We start from the raw sequence: 20,843 nt of genomic DNA, 5'->3' as shown, positions 1-20,843 counted from the left end.
AGAAAGCTATTCACCCCCAAGGACAATCATTGCAGTACAATTCCCAGAAATGTGGCTGTTAGTTGTTGACACAATTGAAACTACATGTAAGATTATTAATCAAGTGGGCAATCAATGTGGTTAAATCAAAGTCTCAGTCAATTTATATGAGACTCAACTTCAAATCCATCATAAATAGTCGTGTTTCATATTGTTTCTCTATAGCATGATTTAAAACAGACCATTTTATTTTTATGTGTTTATATTTTACACAGATACACATAAACCTCACATAAAATAATCACAGCATTTGGTTTACAACTTGAAGGGTCATCTTTTTTTAATAAAGTCAGGTTTAGGTACTTTCCCAGTGTTTCACAAGAACTACTAACATCATATCCTGTGTATTGGTAAAAGCCTTTTTTAAAATTTCCTTTAGACTGTATATTTATGAGGAATTCTTAATGTAATCATTAATCACCAAACTTTCCCTCGAAGCATATCACATTTTGTGGTAGAGATGGGAACACTTTTACACCCACATATCTCAATAGTAAATCCAGAAAAATAAGAAAGAAGAAAGAAAGAAATAAACACATAATTTACCTCATGATGATGATCTGTCCTTCACATGTTTAAATAATGTTTTTTTGCTTTAAGAGTCTGCGTTAATAATAAAGAGAAAAAAAATGCTCAGAGACGTACACTTTTAGGTATATACGTTTAATACAGATAGCAGCAAGTTAACAGAAATTAAATTGCAAGAGAATAAAAATGCCCCAACAAAAGCCAAATATATAGTTTTTTCCCCAAGGGTGATTATTTGACAGTTGTTCACAAGGTTGGAAACAAAAAGGCAAAATTTCCCCCCTCACTATTTCCAGGACCAAAAATTGTCTGTTTACTAGAAGAGTGGTCCACTTGTGAAGAGACTTCACAGACATTACAGATGGAAAATAACAGCATCAGTCTCAGCAAATTACATTGTTTACACATGTTTTTGCAGAATTTGTAATTCAGATTGTTCCACAATTACAGAAATAAACAAATCTAGTGTTCAATAACTTTTAAGGAGATGTGTGAGAACGACATGACATCCTGGTAACTCAGAGGCCCTGAGAGAAATCAGAGAGATTAAGAACCACTGCACCAGTAAACAGTAATACAATGGATACAATGCAAACCTCCAAATAAACCCTGCAGGCAAGAGGGGAATAAAAAAAGACTGAAAATATTAGTGACCCTTGTCTCACCCCCCAAAAAAATCCATGTCTAAGATGGTTGTTGAGAAAAGAAATTTCATTATAGCTGACTTAAAAAGATTTAAAATCATTTGTAGGCAGCACTCAAAGCATCAGAAAATATTTCAACAAGCAACATAAATAATAGAAAGAACATCTACTTTGGTTTTCTACTTTGGAGAGGCTATTTAGAAAAATATATATTCAAAAACTAACAGATCTACATTTACAGTATATTAGCTGCATAGCAGTTTCAGAGAAAATTTGCCTGCATCTACGTTGTACAACATAAATGCAACGGATACTTCAGTACAAACAAGTTAGATGCTTGACAGAAATTGCACAACACATTTACCAACCACAACCACATTTATCTGGTCACTGTTGTCAAGCGTTTAAAGTACACTTAAAGTCTTATGGCTTAATACATTCTAATTAACGAGGACTAATCATCACTGGCAGAACCAGCTTTGGATTAAACAGGCAACAATGGTAAAACATCAATCTGGTCACTACTACAACATCTCCTCAAGGCACATGTACAATACCTGCTAGTGTCTAATTTTAGGAAAATTTAACGGTTTGATATCAAATTTACTGGTAATGTTAAATCACATCTTGTTCTATTGCAAGAAACAGAGACAGTCAAGTGTCGTCTCAAGGAAATATGAGAACCGTTTTTTCATCAACAACCCCACTCTTTTCCATACAACTAGTAGTGACTGTATAATAAGTCACACTTTTATATATTTCTGATCTCCAGTTACATTGTAAATACACACAAACGAGGAAACTGTAATTTCAAGAAAGTAATTACCTCCCCGGTTTGTGTATAAAAGAACATTCTGCATCTAAGTGAGACATTTACAATCACATTCAGCACTATATTCATAGTAAAAATACTGAAATAAGTTGGTCATGTTTCGTAGGATTTTCAGTAAAGACTGCCATTTTTGCCCTGCTGCATTTGGTCAAAAAAGGACTACAGGGCCACATGATATGTACAGTGAAGTGTGTATGATTGCAGCTACACCTTCCAAAATCACAAAAGAGTAACTGCACACAGGAATGTACATGTTATTCATACTTTATGAAGACTTTACTATCTCATTTATCATTATTATCACAAGGTGCCAGTTACAGCATCAGCAGGTGTGGGGGCCAAATCACACCGACGATATAATGATTACAGGGAACAATTTAGATAATAACCAACACACAAATAAATTAGAGATGCTTCTCCGAAAAGAGGCACAGATACTATACCAATAATAATTAAAAAAAAGATAGTCTTTCTAAACTTTGTAAAACAAACAAAAACAAATAAAATCATAAATACTCAACACTGGAAATCTTAGTTCTTCTATTTCACAAGTTGAAGAAAGCCAATCACAGATAGCTCTTTTCTCCAAAGTCAGGTTTCCTTCAGGAGTAGGGTCCCTTTAAAAACCACTCAAACTGCTCAACCGTAGTTCCACGAATCACATTAAGTCAAGTTTAGATAATCTCCATCATAAAACAGCTGTTTGTGATTTTAAAGTGTATAAAATGTAACGGTGTTTTTAACAAACTGTACATAGAAAACAAAGACAACGACTGAGCTGATTCTTTCATCATCAGAGAGACCAGCCCCTTGTTCACGCATACACTTACAGTGAAACTAAACATGACACGAACATGTTTTTTTTTCCTTTTTGTTTTGCCAAAACAACACAACAAACAAATAGAAAGAAAAGTGTGGCAGCAGGACTTTTTGCCTCATAATGATGGCAAAAAAATGTTGTTTTTTTTAAAAGTTAACTTGCAAGTAAGTAAAAAAAATGAGAATAAATGCTCAGGAGCCATAAAACTGGCCTGTCATCAGGATTTATGCAAAGTAAGATTCGACTCAAACTTTGGTCCTGAGGCCACCGGCCAACTGCAGACAGAAACATGTACATTTACAAGGAAAACATGTAAAATGGGCTCTGTTCCTGCGTGTTAATACCTTAACCTGAATGAGATGTTTAATGTTCAGTTTTAGCCAACAAACCACAACATTCACCCAATCCAACACATTAATAAAACTGGTTCAAAAAAGGCTCTTTACTGGCTGGTTTAACAATACTACTCCAGTTCATGCGTGCCTGACGCAGAATGACACTAAAACACATAATGATCTAACCCTTATGATAAAAGTAATAATAATGTACTATATTACATTCTACTTTCCCACTAATACGTGTATTTAAATAAGAGTCACATGTCAACTGAAGAGACATTATTTGGATAAAAATGTCTTGATCCACATTTTTTACCTCATTGGTCCAGGATTATAAGATGGTTTATAGGAATAAATAATGAATTAGCTTTCTAGGAATGAATAATGATCGTTGTAACATGGCTGGCAAATATTACAAAATGTAAAACCAACAGGAAAAAGCGGAAACTGACAGCGGGAAAATTGTATAGATACTGGCTTGAAAGAAAGATACTTTGTCTGCTCCCCCACACAAATGTTGCGATGCAAACACAGCAGAGTAATGACAATAATTTCTGATCCGATGCGTATGTTAAAAAAAATGTATCTTCTTCACTGTAAACAATGAGGAAAAAACACCAACTCCTGTGGGACTGTACTGTACCCTGGATGAGTAAAGTGGTCACAAAGAACAGCATCTTAAAGTGCTGAAAATAACATGTAAAAAAGAACTCGCAGTCAACATTTGTTATATTTCTACCACCACACTTTCTCTAAAGATTCATCTTTTTGTCATGTATTAAAGGGAGAATCTGTTTTTTGTTTTGTTTTGTTTTGTTTTAAAAAGTAGCAAACTGACACAGTTTGGTTTTGACTAAATTCTAGCCTGAACACGTTAGCTTACCTATGTCACAAAGTGCTATCTGTACACTGTGGTGGAGAAGGTATCTAATATTGGAAGATATGTTTCACATCTGGAGGTGACCATTTTCACTTTACAGCTGTTGGCTGAACAACAAATATTCTTTTTTTTAGTTATTACGGTATTTAGCCAGGCGTTTTGAAATACACTATATTATTTATACACCTACTAACCTACTTTCATTTTATATCATATCATTAATAAAAGCCAACTTTGTGGGCTATCAGTGACAGCTATTTAATTTATTTATATAATCAATGTTTAAACATTGACATAAACAGCACCCACATTTCTAAAAAACAAAAAAACTTTCTTATTCATTTCCTCAGCTCCTCTACCTCTCATTTCTCTGCCTCCTCTCTACCTCTCCAACCTTCTTTTAACACTCTTTCTGCACTGTTGCATCACGTGAAAATAATTTTCAAACCACGTCAACAGTGGCTACCTTCATTTATACGTACCACAATCAGTCCAAACGTTCCTCATGTACCACACACTCTACCCTCCATGCAACAAAAAAATACAAAAGATGTATTTAAGGGAACACTATTCATGGAAACCACTAAACACTTTGGAGAATACTTTAGAAAACGCCACGAGAGATGCTGCAGACAACATCACTGACAGTCTATCTACAGATATACACAAAAATTCACAAATAAAATGAATAACTAAACTTAAACCTAAAACTAAAAGTGAAACTTTCTGTTCCCGCTTAGAGTTCTTCTATTAAAGAAATCCAAAACCTAATTCCGAGTTCACTGCCTGCAAATTAGTTTGTCCTAAACAATAATTTCATAAATCCTGAAGAAGACCGAATAATGTGTTTGCAGGGTAGAGAAAATATTTGGGGATCAGATATAAGCACATAATGTTCAGTTTGTCTCAAACTTCATGATGCAGGGCTGTTTAACAAATCTTTTTCTGCATGTGCTTAGTAAGTAAGTATCTGGAAGTCAGAATTATAAGTATTCTGACTTCCAGATATTATCAGTAAAAAATAAAAGACCGATCCATGAACTTGTATAAAGGTTAATATGAACGAGTTAAGTTGCTGCCTGACTCCTGCAGGCTGACAAGCAGGTCATCAATCTTCTCCATGTTCTGAGAGGCCGTCATGCTGTTCTGCACAGACCCAGACTGAGACAGGGACTGGCTGAGCAGAGACTGGATGTGTGCGTCACTTTCTCTCTGGTTTTGACCAGACTGGCTGATGGCGATGATCTGATCCGACAGCGTGTTTCCGGGAGAGTTCATCAGCTGGCCGCATTCTGCAAAAAAGGAGCAAAACAGGTGGTCACAGTGAGTTTACAACTTAGCACTTACAGTACTATCAATGCATACTGAAGACATGATATAAAGTAACAATTACAAATAATTAGAAAAAGATTAATAATTAAGAAACACATTTCTAAATGGATCAAATTAAATGGATTAAATGAAATACATTTAATATCCACTGAGGAAGACAAGTCAAGGAAGTCAACTGAACTTGTGACAGGATTTTTTTTGTCAAAATAAATAAATATCTACGTGAATTATTTGAGTTATTTTAAGGTTGCACAAAGATTTCCCAATCAGCTCTCCATTAACTTTCTATTACTATCTTTTAATTTGTTAGGGACTTGTAATGGAAAAATTATGTCAATTAGCTGAGGGAGTTAACAACAGCTGTCATTGGCTTCATTTGTGTAGATGGTTCAAATATTTTCTGCCATCTAAACATGTTGGCAGTCACTAATGTTTTCAACAGCACCTGTGTAATCAAGCCCTCACCGTTCTGAATCCCAAAGAGGAAGAGTCCAGGTTGCTGAGGCTGGCTGGGCTGATTGATGCTCCCACTGACAGCAGTCTGAAACAGTGTCCCTGGCTGTTGAACAGGGGAGGAGGTGGTCGTCTGGAGGTTTGCCACGCCGTTCTGTGAGGCAAACATGGCTGACTGTGCAAGCTCCTGAGCTGCCAGTCCCCCCTGCAGAGAGGCCATGTTGGACTGAGGCATAAAGAGGCCCACAGGCTGCTCCTGCCGGCTGTTTGCACCACTGCCCAGCTGCATCGGCTGTTGATCCTGAAACATGACTTGCTGTCGTGGATCGGTGGGGTTCCCTAAGGCCATGGGCTCAGAGCGATCTTGCTGGTTTACTGTCACCATGCTGGCTTGGGAAAAGAGCATAGAGGGGTTTTGGGGCTCTTGGGAAACCAGATTGCTGCTGGTCAGTGGCGGCATCTGGCCCTGGCTGCTGAACAGGAGGCTGGAGGCCTGGTCCGGGGTGGACAGGGGGTTGTTGCAGAACAGCAGGCCAGCCTGCTGTTGCTGCTGCTGGCCGGGAGAAAGTGTGTTTGCAGATGGATGTGGGGAGATGTTCTGAAACAGGGATGCCTGCTGGGTTGGCTGTGTGTGGGGCTGAGGCTGGGAAGGCTGCTGCTGCTCCATGGGGCTTCTCTGCTGGATGGGGGAGAGCTGGGTCTGAGCCTGAAATACTGACTGTGGTTCAGGGGCTGGAGTTTGTAGAGCATTGAGAAAGGCCAGCTGCTGCTGCTGCTGCTGCTGCTGCTGCTGTTGCTGAGCACTGCTGGTTGTAAGTTGAGAGGGTAGGGACGTCTGAGGGAGGAACAGTCCAGGTGTTGAGGGCTGCTGGTCTGGAGACTGTAGCACTGTCATGGTATTTTGGAAGAGAGCGGCTTGGACCTGCTCCTGAGAGGCTTTCTGAAACAAGCCCCCCTGTGGATCTTGTGTTTCAGCCAAAGAACTGGGAGCGTGGAACATGGGCGGTGAAGGGTGAGAGGGTGTCTGCTGGAGGAAGTTGGTCTGAATAGAGAGCAGGTCAGTCGCCTGCTGAAAGAGAGCTGCTTGTTGCTGCTGCTGCTGCTGTTGTTGCTGCTGCTGTTGGGCCTGTTGGAAAAGAGTGCCCTGGTTTGGCACCACTCCTTGTGTTGAGCCCTGCTGCTCTGGGTTCTTGCCCTGAGAGGCGTCCTGAAACATCCCACACTGCATCTGAATCTGTGACTGAAAAAGCTGCTGCTGTAAATTCTCCAAAACCTGCTGCTGCTGATGCTGCTGTTGAAGCTGCTGTTGCTGAATTTGTTGCTGTTGCTGCTGCTGAATTTGCTGTTTCTGGATGTGTTGTTGGTGCTGGATGTGTTGTTGCTGCTGTTTGGCAATTGAGTTTTCAGATTGAAGTGGTAAATTACAGAACCCTTTGGCTTTTAATTGCCTCACTGCCTCCTCCAGCTGGGCCACTTCATCCGGGGGGAAGAGCGGCAGTTGCTGCTGTTGAGGTGCAGGTTCTCCACATAGCCTACCCACAGCTCCGGAGCCGCTGCCGGGCCTCTCCTGCCCGATGCCCTCTCTGGGCTCCAGGAGAAACTGCTGTGAGGTTTGTTGGAGCAGAGAGTCAGCAGGGACAGAGAAGGAGCTGGTGGCTGCAATGTCCTGCTTCTGGATAGTGCTTAAGGGCTCTGTGTTGGTAAAAACAGGAGCCTGGCCTTTGTCAGGGTCGCCTGCTGGCTGAGACAGGTTGTTGGAGAATGGTCTGTTTTTATTTAGATGGCCTGCACTCATGTCTGTGTTCTGCGGGGCTGGACACAGGTCACCAGTCTGCTGAAAACACAAAATAGTCATAAAAGATGTGCTTTATTTTTGGTCAGTTATATTCCATTTATATTTTGAGTCCACATATAACACTTCTCTTACAGACAATTCACCAAAGTGTGAACTGCACCAAAGGGTACTAATCATTTTAGACTTCAATCCAATCTAAACCACTATGCAACAGTTTTTACTTTGGCCTTTAATGAGGTTAAAGATGAATATATCACCTTAAATACACCAGAAGACTGGAGGTTGCTGGTGACCTCCATCGGAGTGACATCTTCTCTCTTCACTAAAGGCAACATCGAAGGCATCAGGGCACCATCAATAACTGTAGGAACATGACCAAGAAATATATACAAATTCTTATTCATAGCATGTTTAATTTTGCTTTGTTCTCAGCTGTTAAAAGAAGTGGCAATCCACTCTTAGCTAAAATGTGTAACAAAGTATGTAGGTGATTCTATGTGCAGTTTATTAGCAAATAAATATCTTTCAGATGGGAAGCTACAATCATGGTTATGTAGAGTAGTTAACAAAGGGGAAATAACCTTTAATTTGTTCATCAAATGAACAAGTCTTCACTGGAGAGGGCATCTCTTTCTTCACAGGAACATCATTTTTTGCTGCAAAAGACATCAACAGATTTTCTCATCTCCACGAACCCACAAAACTGGAAAGTCGATGTCAAACGTGGCACAATTATAATGTAAAAATACCATCGTTCAGTTTCATTTTAGTTACTTTGATGATCACATCTTTCAACGTTTTAGATCAAGGACCTTGCAATTAGAAAAAATGTTGATGAAAGACAGTCCTGAATGTGGATGACCCTGGGCTCCTATGTTTAGAAATGGTCTGTGTATGGTGCTGTTGGAAGATATCGCTAATGGTTGCTAATATTTCCTCTGATCCTACTGAACTGTAGGTGGTGGTGTTGAGTAAAAAAGCTTTGCAGGCTTAAATTCATCAAAGCTCTGATGCAGCTCTTGCTTATGTGTAAAAAAAACACTTTTTAAAAAAGAAATGTATCCTCAGGTTAAGAACCAAGTGAGCCAACTGTTGTGCCAGCAAGTAAATCGTAAAAGTAAATAATGACCTAGTTATCAGAGGGTGACATGCTATCTAACAAGCTCGTCTTCTCATCACTTGAGTGTAAAAAAGAAGACAGGTGAAGAGACACCCTGTGTGATTTAGCAGGTGAACAAACCTGAATCTGGAGTGTAGGTAAACGGCTGAACATCATGCGACCTCCCAGCATTTGTCACCACATAGACCCCCACACACACTGAAGAGGTGATGGCTTGGTTCTGGTATGGAGGAACCTTCACTATCAAGTGATTCTTGGGGGTGATCATTCAAAAAGAGTCAGATCAAAAGAATGAATACCACAGTAGAGCATAAATACAGTTATCTTATCTGAGTTGAAGGGTGAGTTGACTAGAAAATATAAAACAATTGTAGGTACACTAGTGACAGGGAGGGGCAATATTTGGATTAGCAGGTCATCACTTTGTTTGTATCTTGTGCTCGATCAGTACATCATGAGCATGGCCACTGCAGAAGGTTGTAATGTAAACATGTAATGGATGGGAGGTGGCAAAAGAGTAAGCATATTGGATTTACACACTGATGACTCTGCATTCAGTTATGAAGATTTGTCCCATAAATTTACAGAGAAGACAACCAGCCAACCTAAAGAAATAACATGCAGGATTTCTTGTTTGCTGTTTGTAAACAGATCAGTCAAGGCAGCGTTAGATAAAACAAAGCCATGTGAGAAATAAAACGTTATTTTCCGATTGTTTCATGGTGAGGTCTGAGCCTGGTCGTTACGTTTTTATTGAGTCCTGATTTTGCACTGTTATTGGCTAGGGGCTATACAAACGGTACACAAATATCATAGATTTTAAATAGAACTACATAGCAGATCCAAAAATGGCGTCCATTCAATCCAATGAGAATAGCTTGCCTGGTGCATACACCAAAATAGTTTTCAAGCTTCTGAGTTTACTTCCTGGTTGTGTGGTCCATTACAGTAGAGTTTCTCCAACTGGCCCTGCCCAATGAGTTACTGCTCGACCCATAGACTTCACAGTGTGAAGATGTCTTTTAAAATATTTTTTCGCGGCTCAAGCAAAGTTGTATGAATAAAGCTCCATGGATCAAAAATTCAAAACAGAAAGTGCACAAATCACAAATGCTTTTTGGGCCACTGGGGAATTTTTTGCTACAATACCGCAAGTGGCCACTAGTCAAAATTGGAAGCAAGGCTGAGGGGCGCCCTGGTATCCAGGTCTATTACACATTCATGCAAAATACGTAGAAAATAAGAGGGCAGGGTCAGAAGTGATGATTGAAAGAGACTACTTTGGATAGGTCTATATATATATATGTAAAGTCTTCTGAGTGAGGAGATGCCTGTTTTAACATGTTTGTCAGGCCTTGCAGATACACACATTTCAGTGAGAAACAATGAATCTAAACAAAACAAGTTTTCTTTACAAGAAACTCCACAGTGTACCTTGATCAAACAACATAATGTCATCCAGAGAGTTAAACACAAGAAGCTTTTCTTTTAGCTGCAAATTCATCAATTCATCCAATTCTGACCATTTTGTTTACAAGTGCAAAGGTTTAAACTGGACTGTTGAGACACACTCTGTAAGTATAGCCTTTGAGACTGAGTGTAATTAGGTCAGAACACAATAAGACTACTCAAACCTTTGAACCAGCAGCCATTTAAGATGATTACATCTAAAGCCCCATACAAATCTGAAATGGCTGCTTCTATCTACTCAGCTCATTAGTGATTGGCATTAATTAGTTGGTATAAAAATAACTCAAGAACAATCTGATTTCTACCTGGTGAAACAGCTCCATGTCAATTTCAGCTTCTGCCTTCCACGATTTCTCATCTGGAACAGACAGAAGATGTTGAAGAAAAAATGTACGTGCATGAACCCAAAATATCCACGAAAAAATCATATTCTAAAAATTATTATTTTTTTACCTGAAACATTCTCCTGAAATATGACTTTGGTGTCTTTAAGAAAGTTTTTGCCGATGATAAAGACCTCTTCTCCTCCTCTCACTGAGCAAGTGTGTAGTGACTTCTTCAGGATTTCAGGCACCCCTGCAGGCTGAGCTGTAAACGGAGCAGATACAGAACAGTTTAAACAAGCCCATTTCTTTTTTTTTTTCTTCGTTTTATCAGTGAAATAAAAGAAGCATATTGGTTTAAACTTTTCACATGGATGTTACGCCTTAATTCAACCATAAAAAACAAAATACAAATCTATGAGTTGTCTGTAATCCCTCAAAGTTACTAATTTAACAATAAATTGAACTATAGAGCTGGAAATAAATGGTATTTATAACATCAGTATGTTTTCTAATTTCCATCCAATATTTAATACACAAAAATAACAATGACATACTCATAGACTAAAAAATGGTATTGATGAGGATGCCTCAACAATTTGAAAAAAGCCCCAATAGACACATTTTATATCAATGCATTTAGTTAAACTTGTTTTGGGGTTGCCGGGCATCATTTCAACATGACACAATGGCTTTTTTGGACACTATCAGCAACGCAGTGAATGTGACCAAACATAAATAGCCATAAATAAACAAGAGACTACAACACACTGGAGATGCTCTTGGGCTCTGAACTCTGAACTCTGAACAAGAGTTACTGAAGGGTTCTCTAAGTTAAATTTAAGAACTTTTAATTAATACAGTTGTTTATTACTAAACCACATTGTTTCAGTGAATTAAACAACAACTCCTAATGGTATAATGATTTAAATCAATACAACTAAGACCGGAATGAAGGTCAGAAGATTAATGGATGGATTAACCAAATAAAAATGTTCATTTAAGTTGCGGTTGAATGAGACATTTGCCCATTATGAAGTGACATCGTTTGCCATAGGTCTGATCGTGCTGACTGAAACTACGCAAAAAAGGATTAAACAGCCTCCAGCAATACAAATCATGTCGCAATGATCCCACTTGTAGTTTATACTTGTACTGTCGACAGCCTGAAATCTGATACAAAAACATTTAAAAACCAAACTTGTATGCAACTTAAGACTTTTCAAAACCTGCAGATCCTCAAACACAAACACAACTCAAATACTCTAAGACCTCTAAAATGGCTCAAAGAACAACCTCGAGCAAAAGAACACAAAATCACTTCTCTTGTCCTCTAACACATTTCACAAACCTTTTTAACTACCCCCACACACACGCACAAATAAAAAGGTGGATTACTGTTTTTTTTGGTTTTGTGGAAAGACATTTCCCTGGATTGCATGCTGGCTCCACACACCTCTATTGTTTCGTCCTTCCCTTTTCTTTCTCCCCTGTCTCTCTCAAAGCAGTATTCCAAATCTACTTACTCAGAAACTTTCTTATGGCCCTAAGCGTCTTTCCTGTTTATGAAACCAACCACACCCTCATACGATGTGCATTATTAAATAAAACTTGAATCCGGATGGATCTTTACACATCGTCTCTAAACGTGGACATCAAACGACAGCAGCTTCATGACCTCAGGCTATATTAAACTTTACAAACAGAGAAGAACATAGCTCAGTTTATAATGGTAATTATTAACTAAGTAGGTGACAGGTCAACTGCTTGCTTTGCCTCAGTTGAAACTGCTTAAAAATAGCAAATAATGCACCAGAATTTATAGAACTATCTATAGAATCTATTTATTTGCAAAAATCTAAAAACTAATACTTTATTCTTCAAAACACCAATTTAATGTAATAGCATTGACACAGAGACAAACTAGAGGAGACTGACATACTGCACAGTATTGGAGATGAGGGCGTCTGTAGCGTGAGCACTGAACCGTCTGGACGGGGGATATTGACCCGAAACACCAGCCGAGCCCGTGTGCTCTTCTTCTTTGAGCCAGCCACACCAATGCGAGCCTCGACATCGGCATTACGGAGCTTCAAGATCCCAACACAGTCCACCCTGCACAGAAAGACAATGTCAGTTAGGAAAACGTGCAGTTTAAACAAGAAACTTTATAGTGTTAGAGCAAAACTAGTAGGGGCACAATAAAATTTAAAACAATTAAATAAAATTCTTTACTGAAATAACATGTAACACAAAAAAAAAACCCAATTTCGATGTCAAAGAAAGTACGCACGCTAGTGTCATGTTGGTGCTTGGATCAAGGGACACCTCGATGACAGTTGTGCCATCAATGTCCACCTCTTTGCAGGCTGTGGTGTTGCGGCCCGTCACCCTGCATGCTTGGTAAAATCCATGAGGCTTCACACGCCCCGCATCGTTTCCAACAAACACTTGCAAAACCACCAGCTCATTTACTCCCTCCAGCTGTGGAAGTAAAAAAAGGGCACAATGAAATCATTTTACCAAACATTTAACACAAACTGTGGGAAGTCCCTCCCTCGATTACTATGAGCTTGTTTATCAGCCTTGTATTATCTTCATTCTACCTTCTTGTGCAATCTAGTTTTAAAAGCCTCCGTGTGTTTGTTATCCTCTTCTTCTCCCTACTCTTCACAAACCCTGACCGTACAAACATCCAGCCGAACTCACGCTGCTTTGTTCCCAGATTTATCTCCAAATCACCTCCCGGGCAAAAAAAACAACAAAAAACAGACCAAATTGATGATAAAATGCTAGACAGTGGCTCCAAATCCACTCTGTTGAGGCCACTCTTCATCTTCTTTAGTCTCCACAAGAAAGCTAGATGTCTGAGGTCCAGAGATGTACAATGCTGAATTGGAAAGTTTCCTTTCCTTTCTTAGTTCTTCAGCCTTTTTCACAGATCATTCAAAAAGTTTTTTTATATATCATCCTTGACACATAAAAGCACTTGCTGAAGTCGAGAACATCAGTGTCTTCCGTGTTCAACTATTCACACAGGATCAGGAAACCAGAAACACACCTGAAGCGTAGTTATGATGGAACTTGGGTAAGGGAGTCTCTGTGTATAGTTTTACAGATAAACCCAATAACAAATTGGATTTCTGTGAGCTAATCGACACTCTTGAATGACGTTAATAGATTATACTTTCATAACATATTACTAACTAGTAGACCATTTCTCACACAACCATCAGGATGTCCGCTTACACAAGAAAAAAGAACATTTAACAGGCAGGTGAATGCGTTCGTTAAATCCTGAAGTAGTTGCTGGGGATGAAGAGTGTTTAAATCAAGTCCAAACCTTTCCGGGATACGAGTTCTACAAAGACACTCCTCTCTCGAAATATGTAATACAAAACTCCATAAAACACTAAGAAAACATAACAGGGAACCATAATGCAGAGCAGATATAAAACACATAGTTCAAACCTGGAATTGGCAGGTAATGAGTTTTTCTGACTTTTCTGACGCACAATGAGCTCTACTCATCCACCTGAAACATATTTGACATTTCTCGCCAAACAGCTCCTGTAGCTCTAAAAATAGCAAACCTTACTCGTACACATATTTCAAAGCCTCTGGCAATAACCCAATCATTAACTTAACCTTCAACAAAGGCACACCATAGCAAAAAGTCATTACAAAGGCCGTGTGAGGGGTTTAACAGTTACCTTAACAGTAGGAAAGCCCTGCTGAGTGCGGTCCTTCACTGACCCTCTGCTGCCTTCGGTCAGGTAGCGGGCTCGGTGCTGAGTCTCAGGCTGAACGAGGATCTTCAGCTCCTTCCCTTCACACTTCTGTGGGTATTGCATCAAAAGAGTTCCTCCTTTCTGTTTGGTTGTCTGAGGATCATCAGAGCTGCAACAAAGACCACTCGGATCACTTCTAATTCTAACATTTTATAACATTTTTATTTTAGATAATGGCATCTGGTATTGTGTAGGAAAAAGCAAAGAATGTGCAGGAACTTGCTTTAACAGATTTGTTAACACCACACGATGCTCTGTGCAGTGCAGAGTAAAAAGGCCCTCCATCAGCCAAGCATATTCTATCCGCAGCTCTTAAAGCGTTCAGAGTAATCTGTTTATTTAATCTGCTCTGCTTATCCTAGGTCTTTGAGAGAGGCTCTGTGATTCACTGTGGCCGACCATTGTTTGTACTTCAGTATCCTGCCCCTCCCTCCGCTCTGATCTGACCGCTCTTCTTCACTCAAAGTGTGGTGGGAAATTTAGAGCCGGAGTAGTTTGTTGAAGATTTCCATCTGTTGTGCATTGGTCATTTCCTAATAATACCTATGCTGACAGTCAGGGTGAGTGCTGGATGAGATTATCCAGAAGGACCTTTGAGATAGTAACAGAATAAAGGGTGAGTACCCACCTGAGTGAACAACTACCACTGAGAGAATATAAAATAAGTAAAAAGTCAACTAACTACTCAGTAAACAACTTCCTACAGTTAGTGGGGTCATTGTTTTCTTTGATCACTGACGGGTAACAGATAACTGGAAAAACCTGAATGAAGATGCTTTCATACAGTGGAGGCTTCACTGAATATATAATATTAAAATGATAAGAATTAAAATTATTTTAATAGATCTGATTCAAATTAAGCACAATTGGAAGAATTTTTACTAATTGGCATATCTTCGCAAAATAGAAAAAATTCCATTCACTATTTCTTAGAGCTCACTGTGGTGACTTTTCCACCATCATGGAACCGGTTTCATTCTGGTTTGGGCTCCTAATTTTGAACTGTTCTGAGCATCCCGACCAAAAATAAATTGAACTGGAACTCAAAAAAATAGTTTTCCTTGACCTAAAGTGTGTTTTCTACAGGTTGTTGTGCATCCCAACTGCAATGGGTCTGGTCAAAACTGGTGGAAACAAGTGCTGGCGCGAGGTTTCAGGAATCTTGAACAGAGTCGGTTAAAGAACCAGAGGAAGATTTGGTGGAAAAGGGATATGTGATGCCTTAAATTTGCTTGTTTTGTTTGACCAACAGTCAAAGAACCTCAAAATGTTTAATTGACTTTATATTTGACGACGAAAAACTGCAAATCCTCACGTGAGAAGCCGGAACCAGAGAACGTTTTGCAATTTTGCTTAAAAAATGACTGGATTATTGGATGGATTAATCAATTATTAGAACAGTCGCTGATTAGATTTGAAGAATGAGGTTTATCCCTCCAGTAGAGCCTCAGAGACTTTGACCTGGAAGCTTTAGAAATCTCCTTTAGAAATCTAACAAATTCATCTCAGTTAAAGTATTTCAACAAACTACTAATCTATCTAAGGGTTCCACAAACCTTCCTTTTGGTCCAGTTTTGCTGTCCGGGCCTAACTGTGACAGGACAAAGTGGGGACCTTTGGCACTGTCTGCATCAAACACATCCATGCTGGCCTCCCCTGCAGGCACAGACTTGGGACCTGGCCTCTGGCGAGGGGTACGTTTGCGGGACTTCCGTGGCACTTCTGTGTTGTCATTGTAAGAGATGCTGCTCATGAGACTGAAGTTGGAGAGCGAGTCATCCATCCAGATGCTGTTGCTCTGCTCTGAGTCTAGGGAAGTTTCATCCTGGCAGGACATAAGGCTGTCATCGAGAAGGTCTTGTGGAGGTGGAGAGATGTTCAGTACGGTGCGGCGCTTCGATGGGGTCATCTGGTGATGTGGATCCTGGGACGTTGCGCCTCTTCCTCCTCCACTGCTGCCATTAGCATTCCCACCTTCGGCTCCAACAACCTCTGGTACTGCTCTGCTACTCTTGTTGTCCTCTGGGTCAACATTGCTGCTATGAACTGGGATCTGGTCACTGGATGAAGTGCTGGAATGGATGGCAGAGCTGGAAGAGGTGGAAAAAGCACTGCGGAGGCCTTCCATGGTCATAGAAGAGGACATGGCATCTACAGTGCAAATAATTAGACAGTGAATAAAGGCATCCCAAGCAGTGTTGGCTAGCAGTCCCATTTAAGCAGCAAAATTTGTTTATGATTGTTTCTTTTGCTTTTTTTTTTTTGTTTCTTTTTTTCTTTGACCAATTAAATTTTCCCCCTTTTCATTGGATCTAACGAGTGTGTCTGTGGTGCTGATAATATCTGAAGATTTGCAATGAAATGTACAGTATGTGAAGTGCAGTATGGGTGTGACTAGAAAAGGACCAAAGAAGAGATGATATGTGAGCAGTCCCCCCTTATCAAAAAATGTTAAAAGTGCTGGATAAATTAGCTTGCAATTAAATCGAATAACTGAATGACTTTATCAATATTATTAGCGTTGTGTTCTATTGAACAGACTAAAAAGCAAAAATGTTGGAATGGAGAGGGAAGTTCAAACCAAAAATATGTAAAATATGATGCATGCCAATTATTGGAGCTTTAATTTTCGTTCATTTTTTTTTTTGGCTACAAAAGTTAATTTTGTTGGGACTGAACGTAGCCACAAAGACAAAATAAACAAGCTTCTGACCTATGAAGCAGAGAACTGCAGACCATTTTATATGCAGACACTCCCTGCTTCAGAGGGAACTTCCTGGAATATAAAAACGAGACAGCGAATGAGCAATAAGAGCTGAGCAGTAAAAAATGTATTCAGATTTTAGAAAAATACTTATGACACAGGGTATTTTGTTTTGGCAGAAAATGTTGCTCCAGCATGCTGAAATAACACTGTAATTTCAAAAGCACTCAAATGGTTATAATGAACTAGATGAAGAGTGGGGGAAAGTCTGGTTAGGTTGCAGATCGTAAAAAAAAGGAGTTAGACTGCTGTTGACATTCTGGATTTGTTTGGTGACTCATTAGTTTGCAAAACACACAGTCGGAAACGAAAAAAGGCACATAAAATGTATGGAGGTAATGTCATTTTGAGCAAGTATCAAAACACAAAGACATATGATCACAGACCAAAAACATACAATAACATATACTGTCTGATGTCCAGTTCAGTCAAAGATGTTGAGAGGTGGCTTATAAACATTTAACCTCTATAACTCACTACATGTGCACCATGAAAGATTTTGAAACAGCAGAAACACTGCTGCAAATAAAAAATAAATCATTATGAACACAGTTCTGCTAATTCATAGTTCATTTTAGGCAGTTGGAAGGGTGGCTAGCAGTCACTTCTCAGAGGAAAGGTTTGTATCTGTCAAATAAAAATGTCAAAGGGTCAAAGGAAACGGGAAGAAATGTGACAGAAAAGTTTGCTGCAATTTCTAAGAACTAAATATGCTTCAAAACCTATATTTCCTTTGTTGTCTGTGTACCCTTCAATCATCTTGTTTTAAGCTTTTGCAATGTTCAATGTTGACATAAAGCCAGACAAACCAGCTGCTCAATAGAGTGCTGCAGGAAAGAGTCCTAGCACCCATAAAAGTGAGCATTTTCACATTTCCCATTCCCTCAACTCAAAATCTAAGGGTTTTTTGAATGGGTTTTTGTTTAATGCCTGACATAAAGTCTGTGGTTACCACAAGGTTAAGGTATTTTCACATTTTGCTCTACGACATAAAATATGCCAGTGAGACCCCATGTTTGAGTTATAAAGCACTTTCATATCTCAAAAAAGGAGATTGCTAAAGAGGCTAAATGAGACTACAGAGGTTGTTGGGGAATTTAAACGTCATCAGGCCGCACACAGAGACTCATCTACTCACTAGTCCGTCTTCACAGGCCAACTTTAGTTACAAACTATTCTTACCCTAACTTTATAACTTGTAGATTGTTTAATTTATAGTAAAATGTGTATAGTATAGTGTTGGTGACACTGAAGTCATGCAACCGCAGTGTAGTTCATTTAATAGTTTAACGCGTTTTACTTCTGGGGATTTCATTTATGTCGCAATAATCCAAAATCCAGCTCAAAATCCCATAGCCTTGTTGCTGGGGGAAACCAGCTGATGCTAACTTCTGGGTTAGCCTACAATAATACCTCATCCCTGCAGCACTCTGGTGAAATGCGGAACTTTTTCGAATGACTAGTAAAACATCTGTTTCAATGAAATACTGTGTAATCGTCACACATCCAACAAAACATCTGTGGTTCATCTAAAGTGCACCAAACTATAGTGTTTTTAAAGTTGTGAGTGATCCTTTTCCATCTTTCTACATTGCAAGTATAACGATCAAGATGTTTCATTCATTTCCTATTGAAATCTTTAATTATGCAGCAATTAGCAGTTAACTGTATATCTTATTTATCCACTGTGAACAACAGCTCAACATTGGTAGTGCAAAATGGTCCACAAGATGATTACAGCCACTCAAAGCTTCCTAATTCTCTAAAACAGTGAATAAAACTGTTAAAAAAAACAAGTATGTTGTGCTGAGTTTGCAACACTGTGAAATAATAAGCTTTGTTGGGCTCTCTCATCATTACTGTGTACTGTAAACGGTTTAAACTATTAATCTATTTTATAATCTGTACGCAGAAAACAAAAAGTTTGGAAAAGGCAGAGAGCTCTAAATACTATCTTAACCTGAAATACATGACCTACATTTCAACACTTTGTTACTGCAAGAGACCTCAACATAAGGAGACCACAAGTATCAACAACAATCCCCTCGACCAATTACTGAACAGTCTATCAGCGGTTACAGAGAGATGTTCAGTGTACTAAACTCCACTCACATAACTTCTTTATTAAGTAGTTAAATGTTTTTTGGACTGATGTGTCAGGATCACAGAGCAGCAGGCTGGTTGTCTGATGTGCTTTCCTGCCATATACAGGTGTTTGTTTGCCCGCAGGTACAGGACTGTTATAAAATTTGTATTTAAGAGGTGGGGCATTATCAGTCCAGCTCGCAGAGGAGAAATAAAGATAGGAGGAGCAGAATCCTACCTGAGGCTAGAGCCGCTGAAGGGGGAGGCCCTGCCTCTCCACCGCTCTTTTGACTCATGACTTTTGAGTTGTGCTGATTGGAGGAAAGGAACTGTAGCTCTCTGGGAAGAAGGTCATACGCTGATTCTGTCGAGAGAGGAAGAGGGAACACGTAAAAAAACTGATAAGGTGACATATTAACAGGAACTCAAGAGCTTTTGTCGGTAAAATGAGAATCACGTGTCAGCTGACTGACCACTTTGTTCTAAACATGAAATATAAAACTTACATGATTTCTTGTTGTTTTGAGTCATGCTTTCCTCATACATAACAATTCTCTATTTAATCTGATTCTATGTTGATGTTGTAACCAGTGCTACTTGTTGTACAGCAATTTCACATCACAACTACCACAACTCTAGAACAGTTGTAAGAACATACCCACAAACTGATCAGCAACAAATCTGATAAATAACTGGGGAATACCCAATCTCATAAAGGACAAGAGAATACCCACGGTACAGAGCTTAGCCTATGAGATCAATGTATGATAACTTCAGCCTCACTTAAGATGACAAATGGGTTTACACCTCTCTTATGTACTCTGCTGCTGGCTGCATGTATGCAAGAATCATGCCACACTGTTGCCTGTCCTCTCCAAGATGGTAAATGCAAGATCATTAAAACACAATATTGCATTAAAGACACTTCTTTTTGGCACAAGCTCCTCATCCACCATGTTGGCAGCTATAACTCAGGTTGAATTGTTTACAATATGTCACCAAAGGAAGAGCCATGTCAAGTAATTCGTCCAATCAGTACAGCAATCCAGTTGGCTTTGTTCACATAGCGCACATCGCGATTTAATGAGGTTATGTCAACATTTGCCTGTTAAAACAATAATAACTTTCTGCCACACCTGTTCTGGTTTAGTATTGTACTCATTTAGCACTGTAGGACTCATAAAAGACAGTTAAAGGACCAAAATCAATGCAGAAGGACCAGAGATATTGTCTTTTTTATTCTCCACACTGTTCCTTCTCGTCAACCCCTAGCACTCACATTACCCACAATGCAACTCAGCCACCAACAGTTCAATCAGAGAGTATTATGCTAGTAGTCTAAAGCAGAGAATTGGAGTTCAAGTTTTCTAACCTTAGATTTTTTTTTTCCACTTTCAAACTTGTAGTCTTCAGACCCACCAACGCAGACTCAAGTGACATAAGTTGAGGCAATTCAGATTCAGATTTCTTGCAGCTCCCAAAAAAGTCTGTGTACTAGAGCCCAACTTATGTAACAGTCTGCCAACATTTTTAAAAAAATATCCTGCCATCGTTTGTCTCAAGTGTTTGATTCGGGGATCAATGCAAAAAATGTGTATGTATATTTTTATTAGCAGATATATTGATATC

The 20,843-nt window shown here is 39.2% G+C and overlaps 1 protein-coding gene across 3 annotated transcripts in view; it reads right to left on the bottom strand.

Moving 5' to 3' along the window:
* Positions 1–686: 686 nt before the first annotated feature.
* The window catches only part of nfat5b (nuclear factor of activated T cells 5b), a 39,381-nt gene continuing 19,224 nt past the window's right edge, over positions 687–20,843 (bottom strand). The window contains exons 2-13 of one of the 3 annotated variants that reach the window (XM_073464049.1): positions 19,453–19,578; positions 15,922–16,516; positions 14,288–14,474; positions 12,868–13,058; positions 12,517–12,689; positions 10,705–10,839; positions 10,557–10,609; positions 8,902–9,034; positions 8,243–8,317; positions 7,919–8,022; positions 5,879–7,700; positions 687–5,373 (exon numbers count right to left, since the gene is read on the bottom strand). In XM_073464049.1, coding sequence (XP_073320150.1) covers positions 5,135–5,373; positions 5,879–7,700; positions 7,919–8,022; positions 8,243–8,317; positions 8,902–9,034; positions 10,557–10,609; positions 10,705–10,839; positions 12,517–12,689; positions 12,868–13,058; positions 14,288–14,474; positions 15,922–16,516; positions 19,453–19,578 — 3,833 coding nt within the window. In that variant the 3' untranslated portion in view covers positions 687–5,134. Of the gene's footprint in view, positions 5,374–5,878; positions 7,701–7,918; positions 8,023–8,242; positions 8,318–8,901; positions 9,035–10,556; positions 10,610–10,704; positions 10,840–12,516; positions 12,690–12,867; positions 13,059–14,287; positions 14,475–15,921; positions 16,517–17,078; positions 17,145–19,452; positions 19,579–20,843 lie in introns of those variants that run through there. The other 2 variants (XM_073464050.1, XM_073464051.1) reach the window with 2 other exon arrangements.

The sequence above is a fragment of the Pagrus major genome, chromosome 4 (genome assembly GCF_040436345.1).
Source record: "Pagrus major chromosome 4, Pma_NU_1.0".
Classification (NCBI taxonomy): Eukaryota; Metazoa; Chordata; class Actinopteri; order Spariformes; family Sparidae; genus Pagrus; species Pagrus major.
The sequence above is the reverse complement of the archived record's forward strand: the minus strand, read 5'-3'. Positions and strand labels throughout refer to the sequence as shown.